The sequence below is a fragment of the Triticum dicoccoides genome, chromosome 1B (assembly GCF_002162155.2).
Source record: "Triticum dicoccoides isolate Atlit2015 ecotype Zavitan chromosome 1B, WEW_v2.0, whole genome shotgun sequence".
NCBI lineage: Eukaryota > Viridiplantae > Streptophyta > Magnoliopsida > Poales > Poaceae > Triticum > Triticum dicoccoides.
In genome coordinates this window covers 103,272,625-103,298,086 of record NC_041381.1, presented here as the reverse complement: position 1 = coordinate 103,298,086, position 25,462 = coordinate 103,272,625, and the positions used below count along the sequence as shown (strand labels likewise).

The following is a 25,462-nucleotide window of genomic DNA, read 5'->3' as shown; positions in this document are numbered from 1 at the left end:
TGACCAATCTTTGGATAATTCCTTAATAGCACCTTGGTCAACTCATAAACTCCTTGAAACGAACACATGGACTTCAAGAAAAGCCTATGGGCAAAACCTTCAAATATAACTCAAGGTAACCATTAGTCCATAGAGATTGTCATCAATTACCAAAACCAAACATGGGGGCACCGCATGTTCTTTCAGCTTGCCTTAGGTATTGGTCACTGATCGAGATCCTCTTTTCACCAGTACAGTTTGGCAGGAGTGGTGCCACTTGTCAGACACTAAAATGAACATGAGTACTGCCAATCATCCCGAGACTAATGTTCAAACAGAGAAGCTAAATCAGTGTTTGGAGACGTTTTTGAGGTGTATGGTTCAATCTGCTCCCAAGAAGTGGGCACATTGGCTTTCCCAGGCAGAGTACTGGTACAACACTAATTATCATTCTGCTTTGGGTGCTACCCCCTTTCAGGTACTGTATGGCTATCTTCCGCGCCATTTGGGCATTTCTAACCTGCAGAGTTCAGCTTCAAGTGATCTCTCGAGCTGGTTAGCGGAGCGCAATGCTATGACAGCATTGATTCGAGAACACTTGCTTCGGGCGCAATCCAGGATGAAGATGCAAGAGGATAAACATCGCTCGGACAGGGTGTTCCAACAGGGGGACTGGGTATTTCTGAAACTTCAGCCCTATATGCAGCAATCAGTCTCTCGGCACTCAAATCATAAGTTGGGTTTCAAGTTCTTTGGGCCGTATTAGGTGCTTGACAGAGTGGGTGCAGTTTCCTACCGTCTGGCGTTTCCGCCATCCAGCAAGATTCACCCTGTCATGCATGTGTCATTGCTCAAACCAGCTGATCTACCAGCTTCAGGTAACACTACCGATTGTCTTCAGTATGCTGTTGTGGTGCCTCAAGTGTCCAAGCCTGTGCAAGTTCTTCGGTCAAGGCTCGTCAGATTCGGTGGTGGCACCCGGCGACAGTACAAGATTGCCTGGAGTGGTCTTCCTGTGACCATGGCGACCTGGGAATGGTCAAGTGCCTTGCCTGAGTTAGCATCAGTGTGAGGGCACACTGTCCTTAAGAGCAGGGGCATGCTACGCTCCTTGTATATGGGCCGGTTGTGTGTGGGCCGGAGGGTGAGTGTGTGAGCCAAGCGGTGGCTACTGTATAAACGGCCGTTAGGCAGCCGTGTGTGGGGATCGATCATTGTATTGGACAAACCTTATCTTCTTCCTCCTGTGAATCGAACCTCTTTCCTCGGCTCTTCCTTCCGTCCCACGTCTCCTTCTCCGAGTTCGAAGATCCAGACCCCAACCATGGCTAGGGAGTTCTACCTGACGATAGCAGTCGGAGACGAGGAATTTAGAGAGGACTGTGGGCGTGGTGTCCATTGGGTGCAGTGTGGTGCGAGCTCGGGGAGAGGAAATGGGCACCACTTGTGCACGTGGAGATGGACGGGGAGTGCGCGCGGATGGCGGGCCGCTTTAGAGGAAGAGTAACTCGGCAGCGGCGGCAGCCATGCCGGAGGCGGGGAAGAAGCGGACGATTCCTCACGTGTGTTAGAAGTACAAACATGTTAGTTAGGGATTAGAGAGATAGAGATAGATTTGGCTTAAACCAATAATGACTTGCCTTGTACTCCAATCCTCTTCCCACGTTGTACTCCTATATATACCCCCCATATGAGGGTCAAGTCAATATAATATAGGAAAAAGTCCATTTTAAACCTTGAACTTGTAGAGCTTAGCTAAATCGAACCCTCAACTCCGAATCCCGGTCGTTGGCACCATGAACTTATCAATCCCGGTCTAAATCGAACCCTGGAGCTGTTTTTCGCGTAAAAAAGTACGAAGTTGAAAAATGTTCAACATATATTTAAGAGAAAGATGTTCATGTATTTAAAAACTAAATATGATAATAAAATACAGGAAGGAAAATAAAAAGAAACAAATAAAAACAAATATGTAAATAAAAAGGCCTAAGGAAATTGTAAATTAAAAAGAAACAAAAAGGGATATAAAATGATAATAGAAATTACGGAAACAGAAAATCAAAATAGAAAAAAATCTAGACACTAGACCATTGCCGGAACGACATTTAAAAAAAACTAGCTTAAGTTTGCTATGCAAGTGGGCACGGGTACGCAAAGAATCAGTTACTGGGCAGCCCGCACGAGACTACAGCTGGTTTTTAAAATTCATGAACATCTTTCAAACTTGTGAATATTTTTAAAAACTCATGTAAACTAATTAGAATTCACAAATATTTTATGACTTTGCCAACATGTTTCGAGTTTGTCGATATTTGTTCAACTTCGCAAACAAGTGTCAATCTCATATATTTTTAGAACACTTTTAAATTTTGCGAACATTTTTTGAGTTCGTGAACATTTTTTTTTCATTTTTTTAGTTCGTGATATTTTTTCAAATTCATAAATAGTTTTTAATATTCAAAAAAAATTGGAGTTCACGATTTTTTTTAAATGCAAGAAACCTTTTCAATTTTGCGAACCATTTTTGAGTTTGCGATTTTTCCATACTCCTGGAGATTTTTCAAATTTAAGAATTTTTTTAGTTTCTCTTTTTTCCAGATTTCCGAACATTGTTTTATTTCACGGGCATTTTTCCAAACTCCTAAAGTTTTTTCGTATTTAATTATAATTTTTAGTTCCCGAACATGTTTTCAAACTCCTGAAGATTTTTCGTATTTAATAATATTTTTTAATTTCCAAACATTGTTTCTGATTTGCGAACATTTTTCAATATCAAGCACAATTTTTTGAATTCATAAAAAAACATGACTATTTTTAGGCTGGCCGGCCCACCAAAGAAGTAAACTGAGAGATGTAATCCCGGGATCGTCGCTTTCCCGGTGCGCCAAATAGCTCCAGGGTTTAATTTAGACCGGGATTGATAAGTTCGGGGTGCGAACGACCGAGACTCGGAGTTGAGGGTTCGATTTAGCTAAGCTCTACAAATTCAAGGTTTAAAATGGACCTTTTCCTGTAATATTCTAGCCATTCTACAATTTTTATATGGTATTAGAGCGGTTAGTCTCACAACGCGGATCCTAGGATTTCTCACCACTTCCGCAGCGCGCCGCCCCCGAGGAGATTAATCTCTCCTCCTCGGGGGCGCGGCACCCGATCAATCAAAAAGATCGATTTTCTAGTTCAGATTAGATCAATTTCGAAATTTCCTTTAGTAGATTTTTTTTAGAGATGTGCAAGGGTGCACGATTGACGCGCCACGTACCACGGGGCACGGGCGGCCGGCGACTCTAGGACGATCCAGAGGAGCAGCGCACGAAGGTCGAAGGGCCCAGGCGTCCCGTTGGAGCTGCGCCGACATCGACTCCAACGCGAGATCGTGAGTGATCTACCCTACCCGATACAGGCAGGTCTCCTCCCGGTGCACACCAACATCAGCAGGCCAAGAGCATCCCACGTCCATGTGTTAATCCAGGCACATGATGGATGTGGTCTGATGGATTTTAGCCAGGTTCAAGCACACGATCGGCTCCAAAAGAGCGCGAGCAGATGCGTCACGAAGCACCAGATGCCGGCAACTCCACGACGCGGCAGATCAATCTACTTCAACTCGAGCAACTCCATGCATGACGCTATTCCGATACGGCCGGGACGATGACACAAACGCACGGGCTCTATATCGACCATCCGTCCGCCGGACCAGCAATTTCAAGCGGGACGCTACGTCCACGTTCAGACTTCCTTCCTGCCTCGACAACCCTCCATCACCACGTCCGCTCTACATCAACATGCGGGCATCATGCGAGGAGCAGCGCAGGCCGGCCGAACAAGCCGACAAATAGGAGACCGCCGCACCATCTACGCGTCCTGCACAGACGCCGGACGGGAGCAACGCAGGTCAGCCATCTGCATCATCCGTCTTCACCGAGCGAACCAGCCGTGTGTCGATCACGGGAGGGCGATCTCCCGAGCGCGGCTACATGGAACCGCGGGGCGCCGGCTCCAACCTCGTCGACTCCGCCCGGCGGGCGACAGCGGCGACATGCGACCGCACGCACAGGAGGAACGCTGCTTTGGTTGGGCAGTGACCGAATCGATCAGACTTACGCGCGAGAACGGGTCATACGGAGCGCCTCCCGCTTCGATCTGATCTAGCCGGCTTCATCAACTACAACCGCACGCGCGCGCCCACCATATCCCGGAACCACAATAACACACCGTGATCGTCTCGCAGTTCAAGGCCACAACCTGCAGCCTCGCCTACTCCATGAACATGCAACTCAGGCGTCAGCAAAAACACATGTCTTGACTCCTGGCCGTATACGTGATGCACGTGCAGTGCATGCCATGGACTCTGAACGTAGGACATGATACTCCATGCTGAACCGGACTCGCCTCCTCTGCTGCTTCACCGGCTGCCACGGACACACGCAAGGCCAGCAGTGCTTCATCGACAGTCATGGACCCCTGTGACCACACCAGCATAGATGACGCGCTGGTCTACACCGACATCTCCGCGCCGAGCTGGACCTCTCCATCAAGCTGTACGACTTCATCATGCCAGGCTACGAGCCCACATTCTTCGTCGAGCACATCCACGAGAAGTGACATCAACCACATGACCAGGACGGTGTGGAAAGCCTGCAATTCTTTGTCAACTTCTTCGGTACAACACGGCATCGACACCCCGTCGCCACGAGGGACGCCTCCAAACGACGCATCATCATCGACACGCCACTGCACCGCCGACACTTCATCGTCAGGGTCTTCATCAACATCATCGTCAACACCGCCACCGCCTCGTACACGAGATGGACAACTAGCGTTCTCTGATAGATTTTTCTGCAAGACGCGACCACAACGACGGCAATGACCGTGTCACGACGACGGCATCGACCGCGTCATCCATGACGGCACGACTACATCGACACGGCGTCACTACAGTGACGACCCTACACGGCCGCACGGTTCTGGCAAAATCGATGTGTGCTCGATGGGTTTCCTTCAGTCTTGGCAAAACCGGCGGACTCATCTGCGACGACACCCTCTGACACCCGCAAGGTGCATCGTCCACGTCTGCAGCTCCGTCATAGCGCATTTTTTTTGCGCCTCCGGCTTTGTGCGGCTTCATCATCCACAATGACTACATCATCGACCACGGCTACATCATCATGATCGGCTACCTCGACATCGGGGCATTAATGGCTTGGTCTATAACAACACATCGGCAACAACTCCAGTCAACAACGTCCATGTCATCACCAGCGTCCACGCCGCTCCCGCTATGACTGCGGGAGGGAATAGTGGAGAGACAAGGAAGGCACCGGAAGGGGAAGGGGACACAGTCACCGCCAGGTGTTGACCCATCAAAGATGCAAGTGATGATGGTGAAGCGAAGAAGACGACGCGAGCACGATACTTCAAATTCAGTCGCAATCGTCCGCTTCACTCACGCTACGACTGAGGGGAAATGTTAGAAGTACAAACATGTTAGTTAGGGATTAGAGAGATAGAGATAGATTTGGCTAAAACCAACAATGACTTGCCTTGTACTCCAATCCTCTTCCCACGTTGTACTCCTATATATACCCCTCATATGAGGATCAGGTCAATATAATATACAACAACGCAATATTCTAGCCATTCTACAATTTCTACAAATCGTAGACGAGGAAGAGACAAAGCTACGAGACAGCAAAAGCAAGGTTAGTTGGAGTCTCGGGGACGGCGTGCCCCTCTGTGTTGGATTCAGATTCAGACGCCTTAGGGCATCTCCAGCCGCGTCCCCAGGAAGGCCTCCCCAGGCGATTTTTTCGCGCCGGCACCGGAAAAACGGCCCAGTCGCGCCCCCAGGAGCCCGATTTTCGCCGGCTTGGGCCGAAAACAGCGCCGGCGGACCCAGCCCGAACCCGGCGCGCTGGGGGGCGCCCGGGGGCGCCGGGGCGAGCTGTTTTGGCGCGAAAAAGACGCAGGCCAGCCGCGTCAATGACTCGGCGCCTCGTCTTCCCCCAACGGCCTCGGTTCCCGCGGGAAATCAATGGCAAGGCTGCCGCCGGTCAGCCTTGCCATTGATTCCTCACGGGGCGGCGCTTCACGGGGCGGCGCGCCGACGCCTCTCCTCCCTCGCACGCGTACACACGGGCGCGGCGCGGCTATAAAAGCCGGCGCCCTGCACTCGCCTGTGCCCACACCAGCCCCACCCCCGCCGTTGCCCCGCCCCCGCCGTTGCACTCGCCTGTGCCCATTCCCCCGTTGCCCGACGCCGTGGCGAAGCCGAAGTACTTCGCCGAGGAGGTCGAGATCGTGCGCGCGTCCCTCACCGACGCCCAACTCTCCCTCCCCCAGTACGCCACCGACAACCACGCGGCCTGGGAGGCGTATTTCGAGCGCCGCCAGCAGCAGCGATTGGCGTCCACCAACGGCGCGCCGGTGGTCGGCGGCCGCCAGAACAGCGAGGGGCGCCACCTCTGGTGGGGTGTCCCCGGCCGCACACTCGAGGGCGTGCTCACGTACCTCGAGGGCGGCAACGACCCGCCGTTGGCGTACCCCCCGGCGCAGCACCGACGCGTCGGGCCATGGGCGCCAAGGAGGTTCGGGTCCTCCTCCTCCTCTTCCTCCTCCCGATCCTCATCGCACTCCTCCGGCACTCCGGCCCTGCTCGGCGTCAAGGCCGAGCCCGCGGCGGAGTCGCCGCTCGGCCGGCGCGCTCGCAGCGCCGGCATCGTCATCAACGAGGGCGGCCGGCGCGCCTCCTCCTCGTCGGCTCCTCCGCGCTTCATCAAGCCCAAGACGGAGCCGGGGCTGGCGCCGGTGAAGACGGAGCAGGGGCTGGCGCCGATGAAGGCGGAGTTCGACGACGATGACGCGGCCCTAGAATGGGCGCGCCAGGACTCCATTGCGATGGAGAAGGCGCGCCGGGAGAAGGTGAAGGAGCGCCAGCGCGCCGCCCTGCGCCTCTTCGAGGAGCGCCGATGCGGCCGCGATGAAGACGGGGTCGTCGTCCTACGCGACAGCGACGACGACGACGACGACGACGACGACGCGCGCCGCCAGCCCGCCATGGCGACGCCGGGTCCAGCAGGGGCGCCCGCGTCAAGGAGGAGAAGGCCGACGACGACGATGGCGGCGACGACTTCAGTCATTTTTTTTAGATTAGGTTAATGTAATGAAAATGCGTGAATTTCGCCGAAATTTGCCATGTTTAGCCGAAATTTAACTACTTTCTATTATAACTTCGCCGAACGGCCGTTCTTTTTTTTTTATACGCGCCTGGGGGCGGCGCCTAGGGGCCGACGGCTGGGGACCGAATCGCCCCCAGGGCCATTTTTTGCGCCGGCTCACCCTCAGGCGGCGCTTTTAGACTCCTCTGGGGGGCCAACGGCTGGAGATGCCCTTATACTGCTGCCGGGCACTCCGAGTCGGCTAGTTATCCCGACTTGAACAACCTGCAATATCTTTGCACACCATAAAAGCAAGACCAACGCCTTACTTTTTCCATCAATCAACAACGCAACGCAACGCAACGCAACGCAAGAGAGAACAAGTTAGCAACGCACGACAAGCAGAAAAGGTTAGCTAGCTAGCTACCTTCCGTATACAAAGGAGCTCGTAGATTAGCAAGGACATGTCGTCCTTCCGCCGTGCGCTGGTAGTGCTGGCGACAGTTCTGATCCTCGTGTTGTTACTGCTCCTCCTGGTGCCGGCCATTGCTCACGCAGACAGCATTGCCGCTGCCGCCGGCGGTGGACATACCGGCAGCAACGACGTTCGCCCCAACCTAAGGCGGAAGAAGTTCATGCCTGATCATCAGACCAGCAAGGTCGACCTACGCAGCTACCACCACAGAGCACCTGCTGCCGGGCGCCACCGCAAGCTACTCGAGCCTTCTCCCGGGCCTTCTCCCGCACCTCTTTGAAGATCTCAAGAAGCCTACCAAGAAGGTGAAAAACAAAGATGTCTCAAACTCTCATCAATCTATTGGACTATATGACAACGATGAGCCAAGTGGAGGGGCTAACGGATAAGGGACCGTTCGAAAGAGGACCGTACACGTTAAGAGAGGAATATGCACGTGATGAAGAAGTGGGAGAATGATAGGCATCCGTGTGATGCTGCTTCCTCTTAACTAGGAAGGTGTTGGGCCCCAAGTGCAAGGCTTTGTAGCAAGCTACAATTTCCTTTAAACCCCAAGGTTTATCGAACCAACATGAGTTTAGTAACACAACCAATGATTAACACCTGCACACACAAATAGAAACTTGCCTTGGGCCCCAATGGTTCTAGTGAGGTTATTCGTCTCACTGCTAGTTACAACGATTAAAAGCACAAGTGTATGGATATTAGATTGCAATGACAAAAAATAAAAAAGGAATTGAAAAGAGCGTTGATCAAGGTTGAAAGAATATAGAGGAAGATCGTTGATCAAGGTTGAAAGAATATAGAGGAAGATGGACTCGAATCCATAGGTTCACTAGTGGTTTCTCTTCATAAGCAAGCATGGCATGGTGAAGAAATTACAGTTGTGTATCGATTAAATTGCAATTTATAACTATGACTATCTGTCACGCCCAAGATGCGCCCCAATCCTAAAGGAACTCGAAGGTCCCACCAAGGATAGAAGCGCATCTTGAAGACGCTTTTGCAAGGTGGATATCATTACATCAACATTACATAATAGGTAGGGATACATACAAGAGGCATACAATGCCACACGAATACAACAATACATCATCCATAAGATCAACATCCGACTACGGATGAAACACAAACACAAGCTCAAACGACATCCACCCTGCTAGCCCAGGCTGCCGACCTGGAACCTATCCCCTAATCGAAGAAGCAGAAGAAGAACTCAACGCAAGCAAGCGTCGCTCTCGCATCATGATCATCGCATAACCTGTACCTGCAACTGTTGTTGTAGTAATCTGTGAGCCACGAGGACTCAGCAATCCCATTACCATGGGTATCAAGACTAGCAAAGCTTAATGGGAAAGGAAGGGGTAAAGTGGTGAGGTTGCAGCAGCGACTAAGCATATATGGTGGCTAACATACGCAAATAAGAGCAAGAACAGAGCAAAAGGAACGGTCATGAAGCTAGCAATGATCAAGAGGTGATCCTGAACTCCTACTTACGTCAAACATAACCCCAAAACCGTGTTCACTTCCCGGACTCCGCCGAAAAGAGACCATCACGGCTACACACGCGGTTGATGCATTTTAATTCAGATCTGGTGTCAAGTTATCTACAACCGGACATTAACAAATTCCCATCTGCCCATAACCGCGGGCACGGCTTTCGAAAGTTTATACCCTGCAGGGGTGTCCCAACTTAGCCCATGATAAGCTCTCGCGATCAACGAAGGATATACCTTCTCCCAGGAAGACCCGATCAGACTCGGAATCCCGGTTTACAAGACATTTCGACAATGGTAAAACAAGACCAGCAAGACCGCCCGATGCGCCGACAATTCCGATAGGAGCTGCACATATCTCGTTCTCAGGGCAACACCGGATGAGACAGGCTACGAGTAAAACCAGACCTCGAGTTTCCCCGAGGGGGCCCCGCAGGCGGCTCAGTTCGGACCAACACTTAGACAAGCACTGGCCCGGGGGGGGGGGCTAAAATAAAGATGACCCTTGGGCTCCGGAAACCCAAGGGAAAAAGGGCTAGGTGAGGCAAATGGTAAAACCAAGGTTGGACCTTGCTGGAGAAGTTTTGTTCAAAGCGAACTGTCAAGGGGGTCCCATAAACCACCCACCCGCGTAAGGAACGCAAAATCCGGGAACATAACACCGGTATGACGGAAACTAGGGCGGCAAGAGTGGAACAAAACACCAGGCATAAGGCCGAGTCTTCCACCCTTTACCAAGTATAGATGCATTAATTAAATAAGAGATATTGTGATATCCCAACATAATCCTGTCCACCATGGAGCAATCTTCAACTTCACTTGCAACTAACAACGCTATAAGAGGGGCTGAGCAAAAGCGATAACATAGCCAAGCAACGGTTTGCTAGGAAGGGTGAAAAAGGTTAGAGGCTGACATGGCAATTTGGGAGGCTTGAAGAACAGGTGATGGGTAGCACAGCAAAGCGATAGAACGAAGCAACTAGCATGGCAATGATAGTAGTGAGATCCAGGGTAGCGGTCATCTTGCCTGAAATCCCGCTAGGAAGAAGAACGAGTCCATGAAGAAGACGAACGGGAGTAGTCGAACGAATTCTCATAACTCCGGAACGAAACCGAAGCTAACGAGAGAAGCAAACCGGAAAGAAGCAAACAACATGGTAAACATGCAAGCATAAACATGTCATGATGCACAAACAAGTATGATGCATGTCCGGTTTAATGAGGCATGGCATGACAAAGTGTAACAAACAATACTACAAGTTAAGTGGAGCTCAATATGCAACGAGTTGCATATTGACAAAACACCAAATTCGAGTATTCGGTTCACTCTTGGTTATGAACTCAACAATATTAAATGTTGTTAAACATGGCAAGGGGTGAAGCATAAGTAAACTAACTATTTAGGCAAGTTTAAATGAGGCCGGAACAACAACCAACAATTCCGGTAAATCTCCACATGTCATTTAGTAATTTAAAGCAAACGCCAATTTTAAGCATTTAAATGTTGTTATCATGATGCGGATTACATATGCAAGTTTTATGCAATTTTTATGAAAATGTTGACATGAGCATGTTATGAAGCATTTGGTCACCATGGCGGAACAAAAACGGGTGCCACGGCAACGAATCCGAAAATGATGCCACGGCAACATACCGGTGATCCGACAACTCGTCGAGATGTCGGTGCAAAGGAAAGTGTGGATGTGCGGAACATGCAAAAGATGGTGGGGTGATCCCAGTTACCGGGTTCCCACGGGTCGACGGCATGGAAACGAGTGACAATTCGGACACGGTGCAAACACGAGCATCTCAGACAACATGCATTCGTCCACGGGTCATCGTCTCGGCGGTTATACCTTTGAAGCGTGCATTTTCGGAGTGGTTCAGGTTCGGTACGATGTAGAGGAAGTAATCGTTCACGGGTCATCGTGGGAAGTAGTTGTTCATGTGGCGACGGTAGTGGAAGTAGTGGTACACGGCGACGGTAGTTGTACACGTGTCAGAAAGGAACTTGGTGCATCCAAGTCCTTCGGGGTTCCTTGTTGTACAAGCGCGACATCGGACTTGTCGAACCCGAACTCTTTGGGGGGGCGTCGTGGTACTTGGCGAATCCGCGTAGTCGTGCATGTTCCAACATCAAACTTGGAGGGACACTGACGGCGTGGTACTTGGCGAATCCCGAAGATGGCGGAAGACGAACTTGGCACCCACGGTCTTGACGTCAACAGTGCCAGGCAGCGGAGAGAACGCACAACAGGGCACGACAGCCACGGGTCATCCAAAGGCAGAGGCCGTGGTGCCAAGGATGAGCAGCGTGAAGCAGAGGCAGATGCGGGCGAGCGGGAGGCTCGCAGGGCCTCGGGTGCTCGAGGAGAGGCCGAGGGCGGCTGGATCCGGCCGGAGGCGACGAACGGGTGGCGGCCATGGCAGGGCTTGAGCTCCTGGTTTCCTGCTGCTGGTCGGGACAACGAGGGAAGGTGAGGGAGCGACTTGGGGCGGCAACGATGGGTGCAGGCGCGACGCTGAAGGAGGAAGGCCATGGTAGAGGAGGAGCGGCGCAGAGCAGAGGCGAGTTGGCGCAGTGGCGAAGATGGAAGGGCGAGGAAAGGTGGCTGCGGCAGGGAAGGCCGCGGCCTCGGACGCCGGCAGGGAAGAAGCAGAGGACTCGGGGCTGCAACTGCTGTCTCCTGTGGGCGCGGACGACGACGGCTGCGGGCAGCCGGACGCGTCCAGGAGCAAGGGAGGAGGAGGCACTAGGCTGCGCTGGGATCTGACGAGGCTGGAGAATGAGCTGCAGCTACGGCGAGCATCGAGGGCCACGGCCGCGGGGAACAGGGGCGCCATGGGGATCGGGCGCGGGCGCTCCTCTCCTGTGCGAAGCGTGTGAGTGGCGGCGGGACGAGGGGACGAGGGAGAGAAGAGGGGTCGGGCCTAGGGTTAGAGAAACTGGTGGGCTGCGGGGGTGAGGTGGGCTGGCACTGGGAGGAGGCCGAGCTGCAGTAGCTGGGAGGCCCAGCTGGGCTGGCTCTCTCCCTTCTCTTCTAAATAAAAAAACAGAGAGAAGAAAGAAAAGAGAGAGAGGTTAGGGGTGGAGCTTGGGCAGGAGGGAAATTTTCTTGGATTCGCAAAAACGAGTGTGACCCAAGAAAATAGGAGTGTGCATGTGTGAGAGGTTAGAATTTGAACTCATTTGAATATAATTCAAATGGTCTTGCATAGGAAGTAGGTGCTAGGGAGGTCCAAAAATGTTGAGACTTAAGGAGGAGCCTCGATAAAAGAGATAAGAATTGTTGGCAAAGTTTGGGGGACCAAACTTGAAGTACAAAGGGCATGGGAATTTTGCAAGTGTGTTACGGTTAATTCCAAGCTAATGGAATCTTTTATAGTAGCTCCCTAAATATTGGGAGGATATGTTATAAAGAGAAATCACCATGTGAATTCCCTCAATTTAAATAGATCAAAAGATCTATGCAATTTATTTAGTTGAGGTTTTAAAAATTAAATGACATGCTGGCATGATGACATGATGCAATGCAAGAGATGACATGATGAAATGCAACAAACAAAAAATAAATCACATGGCAAAACTCGGAATAGCTAGAAGTCTTCTGGAGCGTCGGTCTCGGGGCATTACAACACTCCACCACTACAAGAGGATCTCGTCCCGAGATCTAGGATGTCACCGGAGAGAAACGAAAGAGGCAGAGAAGAGGTAAAACTAAGTTGCTTCTTTGACGAACGAGTGAAACCACGAACCTTGAGAGGTTGAGCAATTTAAAAGAAAGAGTACAACAGAGATGAACGAGATTGCAAACAATCCGTTAGAAAAGAGGAACGAGGAACATTACGATAACTTTGAAGGTTGCAAAGACATGAATCAAGAGTTTAATGGACAAGATAGAATTCGAAACCACTCCGGTTAAAACAAGATGAGAGAGGAAGAATTCGGGCAGCACTCCGGTTGAACATGGAAAGAATAGAATATGAACTTGAGAAGATTGGAAGATACTTGATGAAATCAACAACACACCCTCCGTAACTATTGAAAGAATGGCACAATGGGTAAGAAGGATTTCAGACAGCGCTCAGGTTGAAAATAGAGGCAAAACTTGTCAAGATGAAATAACTTGAATTAGAACACAACACTCCGGTTAAATGGATAAGGAAGAGAATAACATGATCTTGACAAAACGAGATGATGGGTCAGCGAGAGCAACATCACAATGCCCCCGAAAGAAATGAAAGAATGGAATGGAATGAACGGAGGTAAACAAGATCTTGAAAGAGCACGCTTACAAGAAATGCTAGAATAGAGTTGTTGGAAAACCAACAACGAAACGAATAAGCTTGTAGTGGGCTTATGGAAAACATCCCAAGACTAAGAGGTGAAATTCTGCCACTAACGAAAAACAATTGCTTGTTTGAGATCAAAGAAGAGATGAAAACTTCTTTCGCCGAGAGGATAGGAGAAAACTCGGATCATTGATAAGCACCACAAATAGCAACATTCCTTAGGGAAGGCTTTAGGTGAAATCTATACCAAGATAACTCCAAAGAAGAGATTGATGGATTTAAAATACCTCATTCTTGACAACATGTGAATCATGAAACCTGAATGGAAATTGCCAAGAATGATATAACACCACCTCAAAAGCTAAGGTAGAAATAATTGAACTTTGGAATGCAAGAAGAAGAATACTTGAATGCCTCAAAACAAAACATGTGTTTTGAGCACCATGTTTATTTTAGAGTATAGGTTAGCAGATCATAACTTCGAGAGAAATCTTGAAGAACAATTGAAGAATGAAAAGAATCCTTGACGAACCACCATGTAGAGCCTCCATGAAGAACTCTGGTAATAAAAGGATAATAAAAAGAAAGAGAACTTGAAAACACAAGGTGAAGCCTTGCGATGATTTAGATGGAACTTCACGATGAGATAATGCGGAAAACTTGGAACTCCGGAAAAAGAATAGATGAAACACTAGAACCGAGAATTACTTCATCATGAACAACCTCCGGATGAAAAGAATTGAATCACCTCGAGGAAATAAGAATAAGATTTATTGTATGCTTATCCTTCATCAAATTAAATTGATGGCAAGCAATGGATTTTGCATATTACTTATTCTCGTAGAAAGGATTAAGAGGGATATAGCGTAAACTTGAGAAGGTATTGGTGGAACCACCGGTGGGATTTGAAAACAACGAATGAATTGATATGATAACAAAGGAAGTGAAATCTTGAACGAACCATCGTAAAAATTGAAAATGAAAGTAGCAAAGGCACAAATCACCGGGAAGATTTGGAAAACAAATGAAGATACTTGAGGGGATTTAGCTACCTGAGAACGAAGAGATCATGAACTGATTAGAGGATATTAGAACGATTCACCGGTAAGATTTGGAGAATGATAGCTACACGCTGAGAATGAAAAATTATGACATGATGGCCTTCGGAGGAAAGAAATGGAAACAATTTATGAAATGCTCTGGATGGAAAGAAAAGAGTTCTCACAATCAAAAACAATTATGAGAGGTTGGCATCAAACTTGAACTACGCATCTTTGGAAGAACGGGTAAGGATTTAAGAGGAACTCTTCTTCGGTCTTCAAAGCTGAGAATGACGATGAGACACACCATCAAAATTACTGAGATACTCCAGGAGAATTAAAAGAGGAAAAGTTGAGTCAAAGATGAAAAGAATTTGAAAACGACCTTGGAGAAGGCATGTGACTGATAAAAATTCATTCTTACGTCAAACTTCGAAAAGAATTTGGGAATAGCTCCGGGAAAATTAGAAGAGTCAGGTAAGATCCTGGGAAAAGACCTGCGGGTTAGGGCCCACTCAAAAGAAAACACCATTGAAAATGATTTTAAAGAGAGATTGCACCGGTTGAATTAAATGGCTTGAATGAGAGAAAAACCTTGAAGTAACTTGAACAGATTAAGAATGGAAACATGATTCTTCTGAGATATCTTGAGCACTCCGGATAAGAATAGAGAGAGGTGAACAATTAAGAGGTGCACCGACATGGAAAAACATTTGAAACGAGGAATAGAATATGATGATTATCAAAAGCTTGAATTGGATCCACCGGAGAAGAAACAACAATGAAGGATGATGAACTTCAAACTGTTGAGCATCTTCATGGGAAATCACCGGATAAGAACATTGAAAGAAAAGAATGAAGAGACTTCCCACAAATAAAAGGGTACATGATTAAGAAATCTGAGTCCTTGAAGAAAAAGGGTGGGAGGGCGGGAAAACAAAGGAAACTTGGGGATGGATGAAACGGATACCGTTGAGAAAACTTAGAATTGATCTCACAAATGTTGAAATGATCGGATCCACTTGAAGAGAAGCACATCGGTTGGAAAGAATTGACATGACAATCTTGATGATCAAGAGGATTAGTACTCCCATAGAAATATGAGAACACCGCTTGAAATATATGGAATCAACACTTGACATTGAAGCAATTCAAATACCACAACTCCAAAACAAAACAAAGGATTGGCTTGCAAAATAAGCCGGAACAAATACATATGATAGAGATTTACCCAATCCCATATCATGCATCTGTCGGAAAGATATTCTAGGAGCTACTTGAATTCCCACCTATAAAACTCCTAAAACTTTCTGGTTATGCAATCTGGTGTTGGGGATACAGGGGAAGCAATATATCTCACCCAAACTAACAATCCCTACATCCAGTTGTATCCATCCGTCAACACATAACCAAGAAAACTCCGGAAATCGTGTACCTCAACCTTCGAAAAGCATCCGTTATACGAGCTATGGCAATACTCCTGAACTCCCCAGTACTGGGTGGCGTCGAGGTTATCTCACCAACAACTGCATAAAAAAGATTTTCGGTGTCGGCAAAACTCAGGTATTCTAGAACTGCAATGATAAAATTGTGACGACAACACCTCGGAGCTCAACTCCCCGGGTCACTACCACATAAAAGACAGGAGGCACCAAGAACAATGTTCTCGTCACAAAACTATCGGAACGATTCCAAGATACCCGTGTGATCCTAATTTTTTTAGTGAAATTTGAGGAGAGGAAAGACAAAACATCTACGTCAGGAGACCTCACCAGAGCGACGAAGGGGCTGAGGAGTAAAAAGAATCCTACTCTCCGATATATATAATCCTAAGACTCAAAAATAGTTTTCTTCTAGACTCAACAACGGCCAACAATCAAGGGGGCTCCTATGGTCGGTCGAGGCTCTGATACCAACTTGTCACGCCCAAGATGCGACCCTATCCTAAAGGAACTCGAAGGTCCCACCAAGGATAGAAGCGCATCTTGAAGACGCTTTTGCAAGGTGGATATCATTACATCAACATTACATAATAGGTAGGGATACATACAAGAGGTATACAATGCCACACGAATACAATAATACATCATCCATAAGATCAACATCCGACTACGGATGAAACACAAACACAAGCTCAAACGACATCCACCCTGCTAGCCCAGGCTGCCGACCTGGAACCTATCCCCTGATCGAAGAAGCAGAAGAAGAACTCAACGCAAGCAAGCATCGCTCTCGCGTCATGATCATCGCATAACCTGTACCTGCAACTGTTGTTGTAGTAATCTGTGAGCCACGAGGACTCAGCAATCCCATTACCATGGGTATCAAGACTAGCAAAGCTTAATGGGAAAGGAAGGGGTAAAGTGGTGAGGTTGCAGCAGCGACTAAGCATATATGGTGGCTAACATACGCAAATAAGAGCGAGAAGAGAGCAAACGGAATGGTCGTGAAGCTAGCAATGATCAAGAGGTGATCCTGAACTCCTACTTACGTCAAACATAACCGCAAAACCGTGTTCACTTCCCGGACTCTGCCAAAAAGAGACCATCACGGTTACACACGCGGTTGATGTGTTTAATTCGGATCTGGTGTCAAGTTATCTACAACCGGACATTAACAAATTCCCATCTGCCCATAACCGCGGGCACGGCTTTCGAAAGTTTATACCCTGTAGGGGTGTCCCAACTTAGCCCATGATAAGCTCTCGCGATCAACGAAGGATATACCTTCTCCCAGGAATACCCGATCAGACTCGGAATCCCGGTTTACAAGACATTTCGACAATGGTAAAACAAGACCAGCAAGACCGCCCGATGCGCCGACAATCCCGATAGGAGCTGCACATATCTTGTTCTCAGGGCAACACCGGATGAGACAGGCTACGAGTAAAACCAGACCTCGAGTTTCCCCGAGGGGGCCCCGCAGGCGGCTCGGTTCGGACCAACACTTAGACAAGCACTGGCCCGGGGGGGCTAAAATAAAGATGACCCTCGGGCTCCGGAAACCCAAGGGAAAAAGGGCTAGGTGAGGCAAATGGTAAAACCAAGGTTGGGCCTTGCTGGAGGAGTTTTGTTCAAAGCAAACTGTCAAGGGGTCCCATAAATCACCCAACCGCGTAAGGAACGCAAAATCCGGGAACATAACACCGGTATGACGGAAACTCGGGCGGCAAGAGTGGAACAAAACACCAGACATAAGGCCGAGTCTTCCACCCTTTACCAAGTATATAGAAGCATTAATTAAATAAGAGATATTGTGATATCTCAACATAATCCTGTCCACCATGGAGCAATCTTCAACTTCACTTGCAACTAACAACGCTATAAGAGGGGCTGAGCAAAAGCGGTAATATAGCCAAGCAACGGTTTGCTAGGAAGGGTGAAAAAGGTTAGAGGCTGATATGGCAATTTGGGAGGCTTGAAGAACAGGTGATGGATAGCGCAGCAAAGCGATAGAACAAAGCAACTAGCATGACAATGATAGTAGTGAGATCCAGGGTAGCGGTCATCTTGCCTGAAATCCCACTAGGAAGAAGAACGAGTCCATGAAGAAGACGAACGGGAGTAGTCGAACGAATCCTCACAACTCCGGAACGAAACCGAAGCTAACGAGAGAAGCAAACCGGAAAGAAGCAAACAACATGGTAAACATGCAAGCATAAACATGTCATGATGCACAAACAAGTATGATGCATGTCCGGTTTAATGAGGCATGGCATGACAAAGTGTAACAAACAATACTACAAGTTAAGTGGAGCTCAATATGCAACGAGTTGCATATTGACAAAACACCACATTCGAGTATTTGGTTCACTCTTGGTTATGAACTCAACAATATTAAATGTTGTTAAACATGGCAAGGGGTGAAGCATAAATAAACTAACTATTTAGGCAAGTTTAAATGAGGCCGGAACAACAACCAACAATTCCGGTAAATCCCCACATGTCATTTAGTAATTTAAAGCAAACGACAATTTTAAGCATTTAAATGTTGTTATCATGATGCGGATTACATATGCAAGTTTTATGCAATTTTTATGAAAATGTTGACATGAGCATGTTATGAAGCATTTGGTCACCATGGCGGAACAAAAACGGGTGCCACGGCAACGAATCCGAAAATGATGCCACGACAACATACCGGTGATCCGACAACTCGTCGAGATGTCGGTGCAATGGAAAGTGTGGATGTGCGGAACATGCAAAAGATGGTGGGGTGATCCCGGTTACCGGGTTCCCACGGGTCGACGGCATGGAAACGAGTGACAACTCGGACACGGTGCAAACACGAGCATCTCAAACAACATGCATTCTTCCACGGGTCATCGTCTCGGCGGTTATACCTTTGAAGCGTGCATTTTCGGAGTGGTTCGGGTTCGGTACGATGTAGAGGAAGTAGTCGTTCACGGGTCGTCGTGGGAAGTAGTTGTTCATGTGGCGACGGTAGTGGAAGTAGTGGTACACGGCGACGGTAGTTGTACACGTGTCAGAAAGGAACTTGGCGCATCCAAGTCCTTCGGGGTTCCTTGTTGTACAAGCGCGACATCGGACCTTTCGAACCCGAACTCTTTGGGGGGGCGTCGTGGTACTTGGCGAATCCGCGTAGTCGTGCATGTTCCAACATCAAACTTGGAGGGACACTGACGGCGTGGTACTTGGTGAATCCCGGAGATGGCGGAAGACGAACTTGGCACCCACGGTCTTGACGTCAACAGTGCCAGGCAGCGGAGAGAACGCACAACAGGGCACGACAGCCACGGGTCATCCAAAGGCAGAGGCCATGGCGCCAAGGATGAGCGGCGCGAAGCAGAGGCAGATGCGGGCGAGCGGGAGGCTCGCAGGGCCTCGGGTCCTCGAGGAGAGGCCGAGGGCGGCTGGATCCGGCCAGAGGCGACGAACAGGTGGCGGCCATGGCAGGGCTTGAGCTCCTGGTTTCCTGCTGCTGGTCGGGACGGCGAGGGAAGGTGAGGGAGCGGCTTTGGGCGGCAACGATGGGTGCAGGCGCGACGCTAAAGGAGGAAGGCCATGGTAGAGGAGGAGCGGCGCGGAGCAGAGGCGAGCTGGCGCAGTGGCGAAGATGGAAGGGCGAGGAAAGGTGGCCGCGGCAGGGGAGGCTGCGGCCTCGGACGCCGGCAGGGAAGAAGCAGAGGACTCGGGGCTGCAACTGTTGTCTGCTGTGGGCGCGGACGACGACGGTTGCGGGCGGCCAAACGCGTCCAGGAGCAAGGGAGGAGGAGGCACCAGGCTGCGCTGGGATCTGACGAGGCTGGAGAAGGAGCTGCAGCTACGGCGAGCGTCGAGGGCCATGATCGCGGGGAACAGGGGCGCCATGGGGATCGAGCGCGGGCGCTCCTCTCCTGTGCGAAGCGTGTGAATGGCGGCGGGACAAGGGGACGAGGGAGAGAAGAGGGGTCGGGCCTAGGGTTAGAGAAACTGGTGGGCTGCGGGAATGAGGTGGGCTGGCGCTGGGAGAAGGCCGAGCTGCAGTAGCTGGGAGGCCCAGCTGGGCTGGCTCTCTCCCTTCTCTTCTAAATAAAAAAACAGAGAGAAGAGAGAAAAGAGAGAGAGGTTAGGGGTGGAGCTTGGGCAGGAGGGCAATTTTCTTGGATTCGCAAAAACGAGCGTGACCCAAGAAAATAGGAGTGTGCATGTGTGAGAGGTTAGAATTCAAACTCATTTGAATATAATTCAAATGATCTTGCATAGGAAGTAGGTGCTAGGGAGGTCCAAAAATGTTGAGACTTTAGGAGGAGCCTCGATAAAAGAGATAAGAATTGTTGGTAAAGTTTGGGGACCAAACTTGAAGTAGAAAGGGCATGGGAATTTTGCAAGTGTGTTACGGTTAATTTCAAGCTAATGGAATATTTTATAGTAGCTCCCTAAATATTGGGAGGATATGTTATAAAGAGAAATCACCATGTGAATTCTCTCAATTTAAATAGATCAAAAGATCTATGCAATTTATTTAGTTGAGGTCTTAAAAATTAAATGACATGCTGGCATGATGACATGATGCAATGCAAGAGATGACATAATGAAATGCAACAAACAAAAAATAAATCACACGGCAAAACTCGAAATAGCTGGAAGTCTTCTGAAGCGTCGGTCTCGAGGCGTTACACTATCCATGGCATAATTAACATATGAGCACCAAGTATGAGTATCTATAGACCTTTAACCAACCCCATCTATAGCTAATACTTCACCCGGATGGTTCCTGTCGAATGAGATGGCAGTGAACCTCTGACGTGATTCGTGCTTGTAGATCGAACTGGAAGCATCCGAAAATTCTGATGTCAAATTTATATGATTTGGGAAAGATGATAGGACGGGAAGCTGCACGTTCGCGTGGGCGAAGAGGCATGGACCCACCCATAGAGCGTGCTTGGTATGCGTCGTCACAGAGGACGTGGACCATGTTTTTCTTTCGCTGTCACCCTTCTCATTTCACGTGGAGTGCGGTGCGTGAGACCTCGGGCCAGCTGTGGAACCCGGCCTCTGGGGCTGATCTGCTGGATACTCTTAGATCCCATCATCCCAACACGATTTGAATAGTAGGATCTGTGGGACCTTTAGAGCATACGTGGTTAATAGTCTAGCCAACTATTGCCTATAAAGTGCCATGTCATCTATAGTCAACCTTATTGTCAATATGTATAACTATGTGCTACTTTATTAATACATGGTCTATCTTCCACTCTCATATAGTGCTCTATAGTGCTAGGAGCACGTGCTGCAGCTGGCTCTTGCATGAGAGTCCGCTTACATTCTCTCTCCTCCAACTAAGTATAGAAATATTATTTTACTCGTTGCTAAAGATGATGCCCTCGCATTCGTAGGACCACTTTTTTTTTGCATAAGAAACTTCCAATCTATTCATTTCAATCATGACAGTACAAAGAACACTAGAGATAATAAAAATTATAACCAGGTCCGTAGACCACATAGTGTGACTACAAGCACTGAGCGAGCCGAAGACGCGCCGCCGTCATCGCCCCTCCCTCGCCGAAGTTGGGCAAATTTTGTTGTAGTGGACAGCCGGGAAGTCGACATGCTAAAGCCCCATAGGACCAATGCACCAGAGCAGTAACCATTGCCGATGAAAAAGGTCTTCGATCGAAAGGATCAAACATGTAAACACCCAAAAGAAGACGAACGAAGACCAGATCCAAATAGATCCTCCGAAGACCAGGACCGACCGAATCTTGCGAGATCCGACGGAGACACACCTCCACATGCCTTCCGGCGACGTTGGACGCACCATCGGAGGGGGGATAGAACATGGGGGACATTATTCCCACTGAAGGACATGGCCGCCGCCACACAACCCCAACCAAGACGCTAAACCTAACAAACAACAAAAAACAGGGTCCCTCCTGCCAACAGGGAGCCGAGGTCCTCCGCGCCTCCATGGCCCAAAGGCCATCGGAGATGGGGCTGACCGACGGTGGTGCCAACAGGAGAAGGAGAAAAGCCTGGGTCTTTCCTTGTCGTTTTCTCTAGGACCACTTTGCTAGTTAATCCAGACAATGGCGCTTACAAGTTCACACATACTCCTACGTTCTTAGGTAAGTGGACATATGACAATTATAATGCGGATTATGGAGTAAAGTAGAAAAATGCATTGGGAAGGTGTAAGCCACTATCTTTTTCCTCTTTATTTACCTCATCTTCAATGAGCTAAGTGCATGTAGAAAGTGAGAAGATCATGTGTGAATGTTATTGGTCTTGATTCTCGTATGATTACATAGAAACATTTTTTTCTATTTTAAAGTACATTGGGAAGATAGAAATGCAATTTTTTATGGACAAATTTTAAATGCTAAACATCCATTTTTTTAACACAGTACATAAACAGACGCTTATACATACACACATACACTTACGTCTATAAACACATGCACACATAACCTACCCCTATGAGCACGTTCAAAACAGTGAGCCGGCACATCATTTTAAGATTGATAAAATCGACATAGACACATTCGTAGTACAAAACGGTGAAGCCACGTATGGCCACGCAACATAGGTAGTTCTGAACGACGAGGTAAACATAACTAGGCAACAAAACGGAAAAATAAACTACAAGTTCTTCTGAACGAGCAGAGCCTCCTCCTGAGGTAGCTGGCCATTCCTGGTATCGGTCGCCAGATGTGTGTGGAGCTAGGGACATGTGCGCGATAGGCGTCAATGACCCAAAGGCAGGCATATAGTATAGGCGTAACAGCGGTAGGCAGCGGTGATCAGCGATCGAGGAGGCAGGCGCAAGGGGGCGCGCGAAGACCGGAGGCCACAATACTTGCATACCGTAGTGATGTCCCGACACTATATATCGAGTCAGCGTTGTAATCGGATTGGGTCGGTGTCGTGGATCATCAAAGTCAGAACGAAAAACCTGTACGTATACGTACTGTATAACAATAGATAGCCGAGTCGGGTTACCTCTTCACCGTTTCTCAACCCACGTATACCTTATATATATATATACCATGAATAGAAGCAAGACAACATAGCCTAGCTAGCTGCTTACCAAATCCAACGTAGCTAGCTTTGGTTGTATCACGCGCGCGAGCACAAATCGCAACACATAGCCGATACATGGCCGCCTTCCGCCGTGCGCTGGTAGTGTTGGCGACAGTTCTGATCCTCGTGCTGTTATTGCTCCTCCTGGTGCCGGCCATTGCTCACGCAGACAGCATCGCCACCGCCGCCGCCGGCGGTAGACGTACCACCAGCAACGACGACGTTCGCCCCAACCTAAGGCGGAAGAAGATCATGCCTGATCAGACCAGCAAGCTCGACCTACGCAGCTACCACCACAGAGCGGCAGCTGCTGCCGGGCGCCACCGCAAGCTACTCGAGCCCTCTCCCGGGCCTTCTCCCGCACCTTCTCCGGGGCCTTCTCCCGCGCCCTCTCCCGAGCCTTCTTCTCAGAGTGGTGAAAGCGCCGTCGAGGTCGACGTGGCGAGCTACGGAGCCGTCGGCGACGGCCAACAGGACGACACGCCGGCGTTCCGGGAAGCATGGGCCGCCGCTTGCTCCTCGCCTCAGCCGGCCACCCTCGTGGTCCCCAGGGAGAAGACGTACCTCGTGAAGCAGACCACCTTCTCGGGCAAGTGCAAGTCCCCCGTCACCTTCAGGCTCGACGGCAAGCTGGTGGCGCCCGCCAGCCGATCGGCGTGGCCCGAGGAGAACATGAGGTGGTGGATCATGTTCGGCAACGTCGACGGGCTCACCGTGACCGGCGACGGGACCATCGACGGCAACGGCGAGACGTGGTGGAAGAGCTCGTGCCGGGTGGACAAGAAGCTCAAGTGCGCCAACGCCCCGATGGCGCTGCTGCTCAGCAGGTGCAACAACCTCACGGTGGAGAACATCCAGCTACTCAACAGCCAGCAGATCCACATGTCGGTCGAGGACTGCCAGGACGTGCTCCTAAAGGGCATCACCATCACCGCCCCCGGCGACAGCCCCATGAACGACGGCATCCACATTGCGCGCACCAAGGACATCCAGGTCCTGGATTGCGACATTAAAACAGGGGACGACTGCATGTCCATCGAGACCGGAACCGAAAACCTCTACGCTTCGAGGATAACCTGTGGCCCGGGACACGGGATCAGCATCGGGAGCTTAGGCGACGACAACTCCGAGGCTCGAGTCTCTAACATAACAGTCTACAAGGCGCACCTCTCCGGCACGACCAACGGCGTGCGCATGAAGTCGTGGCAGGGAGGAAAAGGGTACGCCAAGGACGTCACGTTCGAGGACATAACCATGGAGGAGGTCCATAACCCCATAATCATCGACCAGAACTACTGCACATCGGTCGATCCCGCCAACCCTAAGCCGTGCAAGAAACAAACTTCGGCGGTGGAGTTCAGCAACATTCGGTTCAAGAACATAAGGGGCACGAGCGCGACGAAAGAGGCTATCAAGCTGGACTGCAGCGACACCGTCCCATGCCGCGATATATTGTTGCAAGACGTGAAGCTTACTTTTCATGACCGTGGGCACAACCACAAGCACGCTTCTGCAACAAGTGTATGCAACAACGCCAAGCTAACCGAATCTGGCACCAACGTAGATCCCAAGCCCTGCTGAGACAACAACAACACATGCATGGTTGTTGTACATACAACCCTTAATTTTTGTGCGTGCAATGTACATAGTATAATCTTGTGGATATGGATTCGACATTTATATACTGCAAATATTAGTATCTGTACCAATCATACACCTTCTGTCATTTATTCGATTACCTTCTGAGAACTGCATTCGTAAGGCGTACAACTAATTTCCTGGATAAACAAGATACTGAGTTGATCAAAGATTTGATGCGTGGGTGGTGTGAATTTCTTCGGAGGTCATGATCCCTATGTTCATGAGGTCATTGCCCGGTGACTCGGTTCGTAGCACTCTTGATCTTTGTTGTGGACTTGTGGTTGCTAGTGACAACTTTTGGTATAGTGCTTCAGTCCATCGAGCTTAGAGCATCTCCAGCCGCGTCCCCAACAGGCCATCCCCAGGCGTTTTTGTGGAAATATGCCCTAGAGGCAATAATAAAATGGTTATTATTATATTTCCTTGTTCATGATAATTGTCTATTGTTCATGCTATAATTGTATTAACCGTAAACCATAATACATGTGTGAATACATAGAGCACAACATGTCCCTAGTGAGCCTCTAGTTGACTAGTTCGTTGATCAATAGATGGTCATGGTTTCCCGATCATGGACATTAGATATCATTGATAACGGGATCACATCATTAGGAGAATGATGTGATGGACAAGACCCAATCCTAAGTATAGCACAAGATCGTGTAGTTCGTTTGCTAAAAGCTTTTCTAATGTCAAGTATCATTTCCTTAGACCATGAGATTGTGCAACTCCCGGATACCGTAGGAATGCTTTGGGTGTACCAAACGTCACAAGTAACTGGGTGGCTATAAAGGTACACTACAAGTATCTCCGAAAGTGTCTGTTGGGTTGGCACGAATCAAGACTGGGATTTGTCACT

At 49.1% G+C, this 25,462-nt stretch overlaps 1 protein-coding gene across 1 annotated transcript; it reads left to right on the top strand.

Annotated features, from left to right (window-relative positions):
- The first annotated feature begins 1,505 nt into the window (after positions 1-1,505).
- LOC119302121 (polygalacturonase QRT2-like) lies at positions 1,506-24,543 on the top strand. Its single transcript, XM_037579145.1, has 3 exons — positions 1,506-1,543; positions 5,617-5,685; positions 23,409-24,543. The coding sequence occupies exons 1-3, from the start codon at positions 1,506-1,508 to the stop codon at positions 24,541-24,543; spliced, it is 1,242 nt and encodes a 413-aa protein (XP_037435042.1).
- The last annotated feature ends 919 nt before the right edge of the window (positions 24,544-25,462 follow it).

Bases quoted from the DNA above. Each gene is read 5' to 3' on its own strand.
- LOC119302121 (XM_037579145.1), top strand. From the start codon at position 1,506: ATGCCGGAGGCGGGGAAGAAGCGGACGATTCCTCACGT. The intron at 1,544-5,616 runs GTGTTAGAAGTA...GCAATATTCTAG, and splicing joins AAGCGGACGATTCCTCACGT to CCATTCTACAATTTCTACAA. The intron at 5,686-23,408 runs GTTGGAGTCTCG...CGACGTGGCGAG, and splicing joins AGACAGCAAAAGCAAGGTTA to CTACGGAGCCGTCGGCGACG.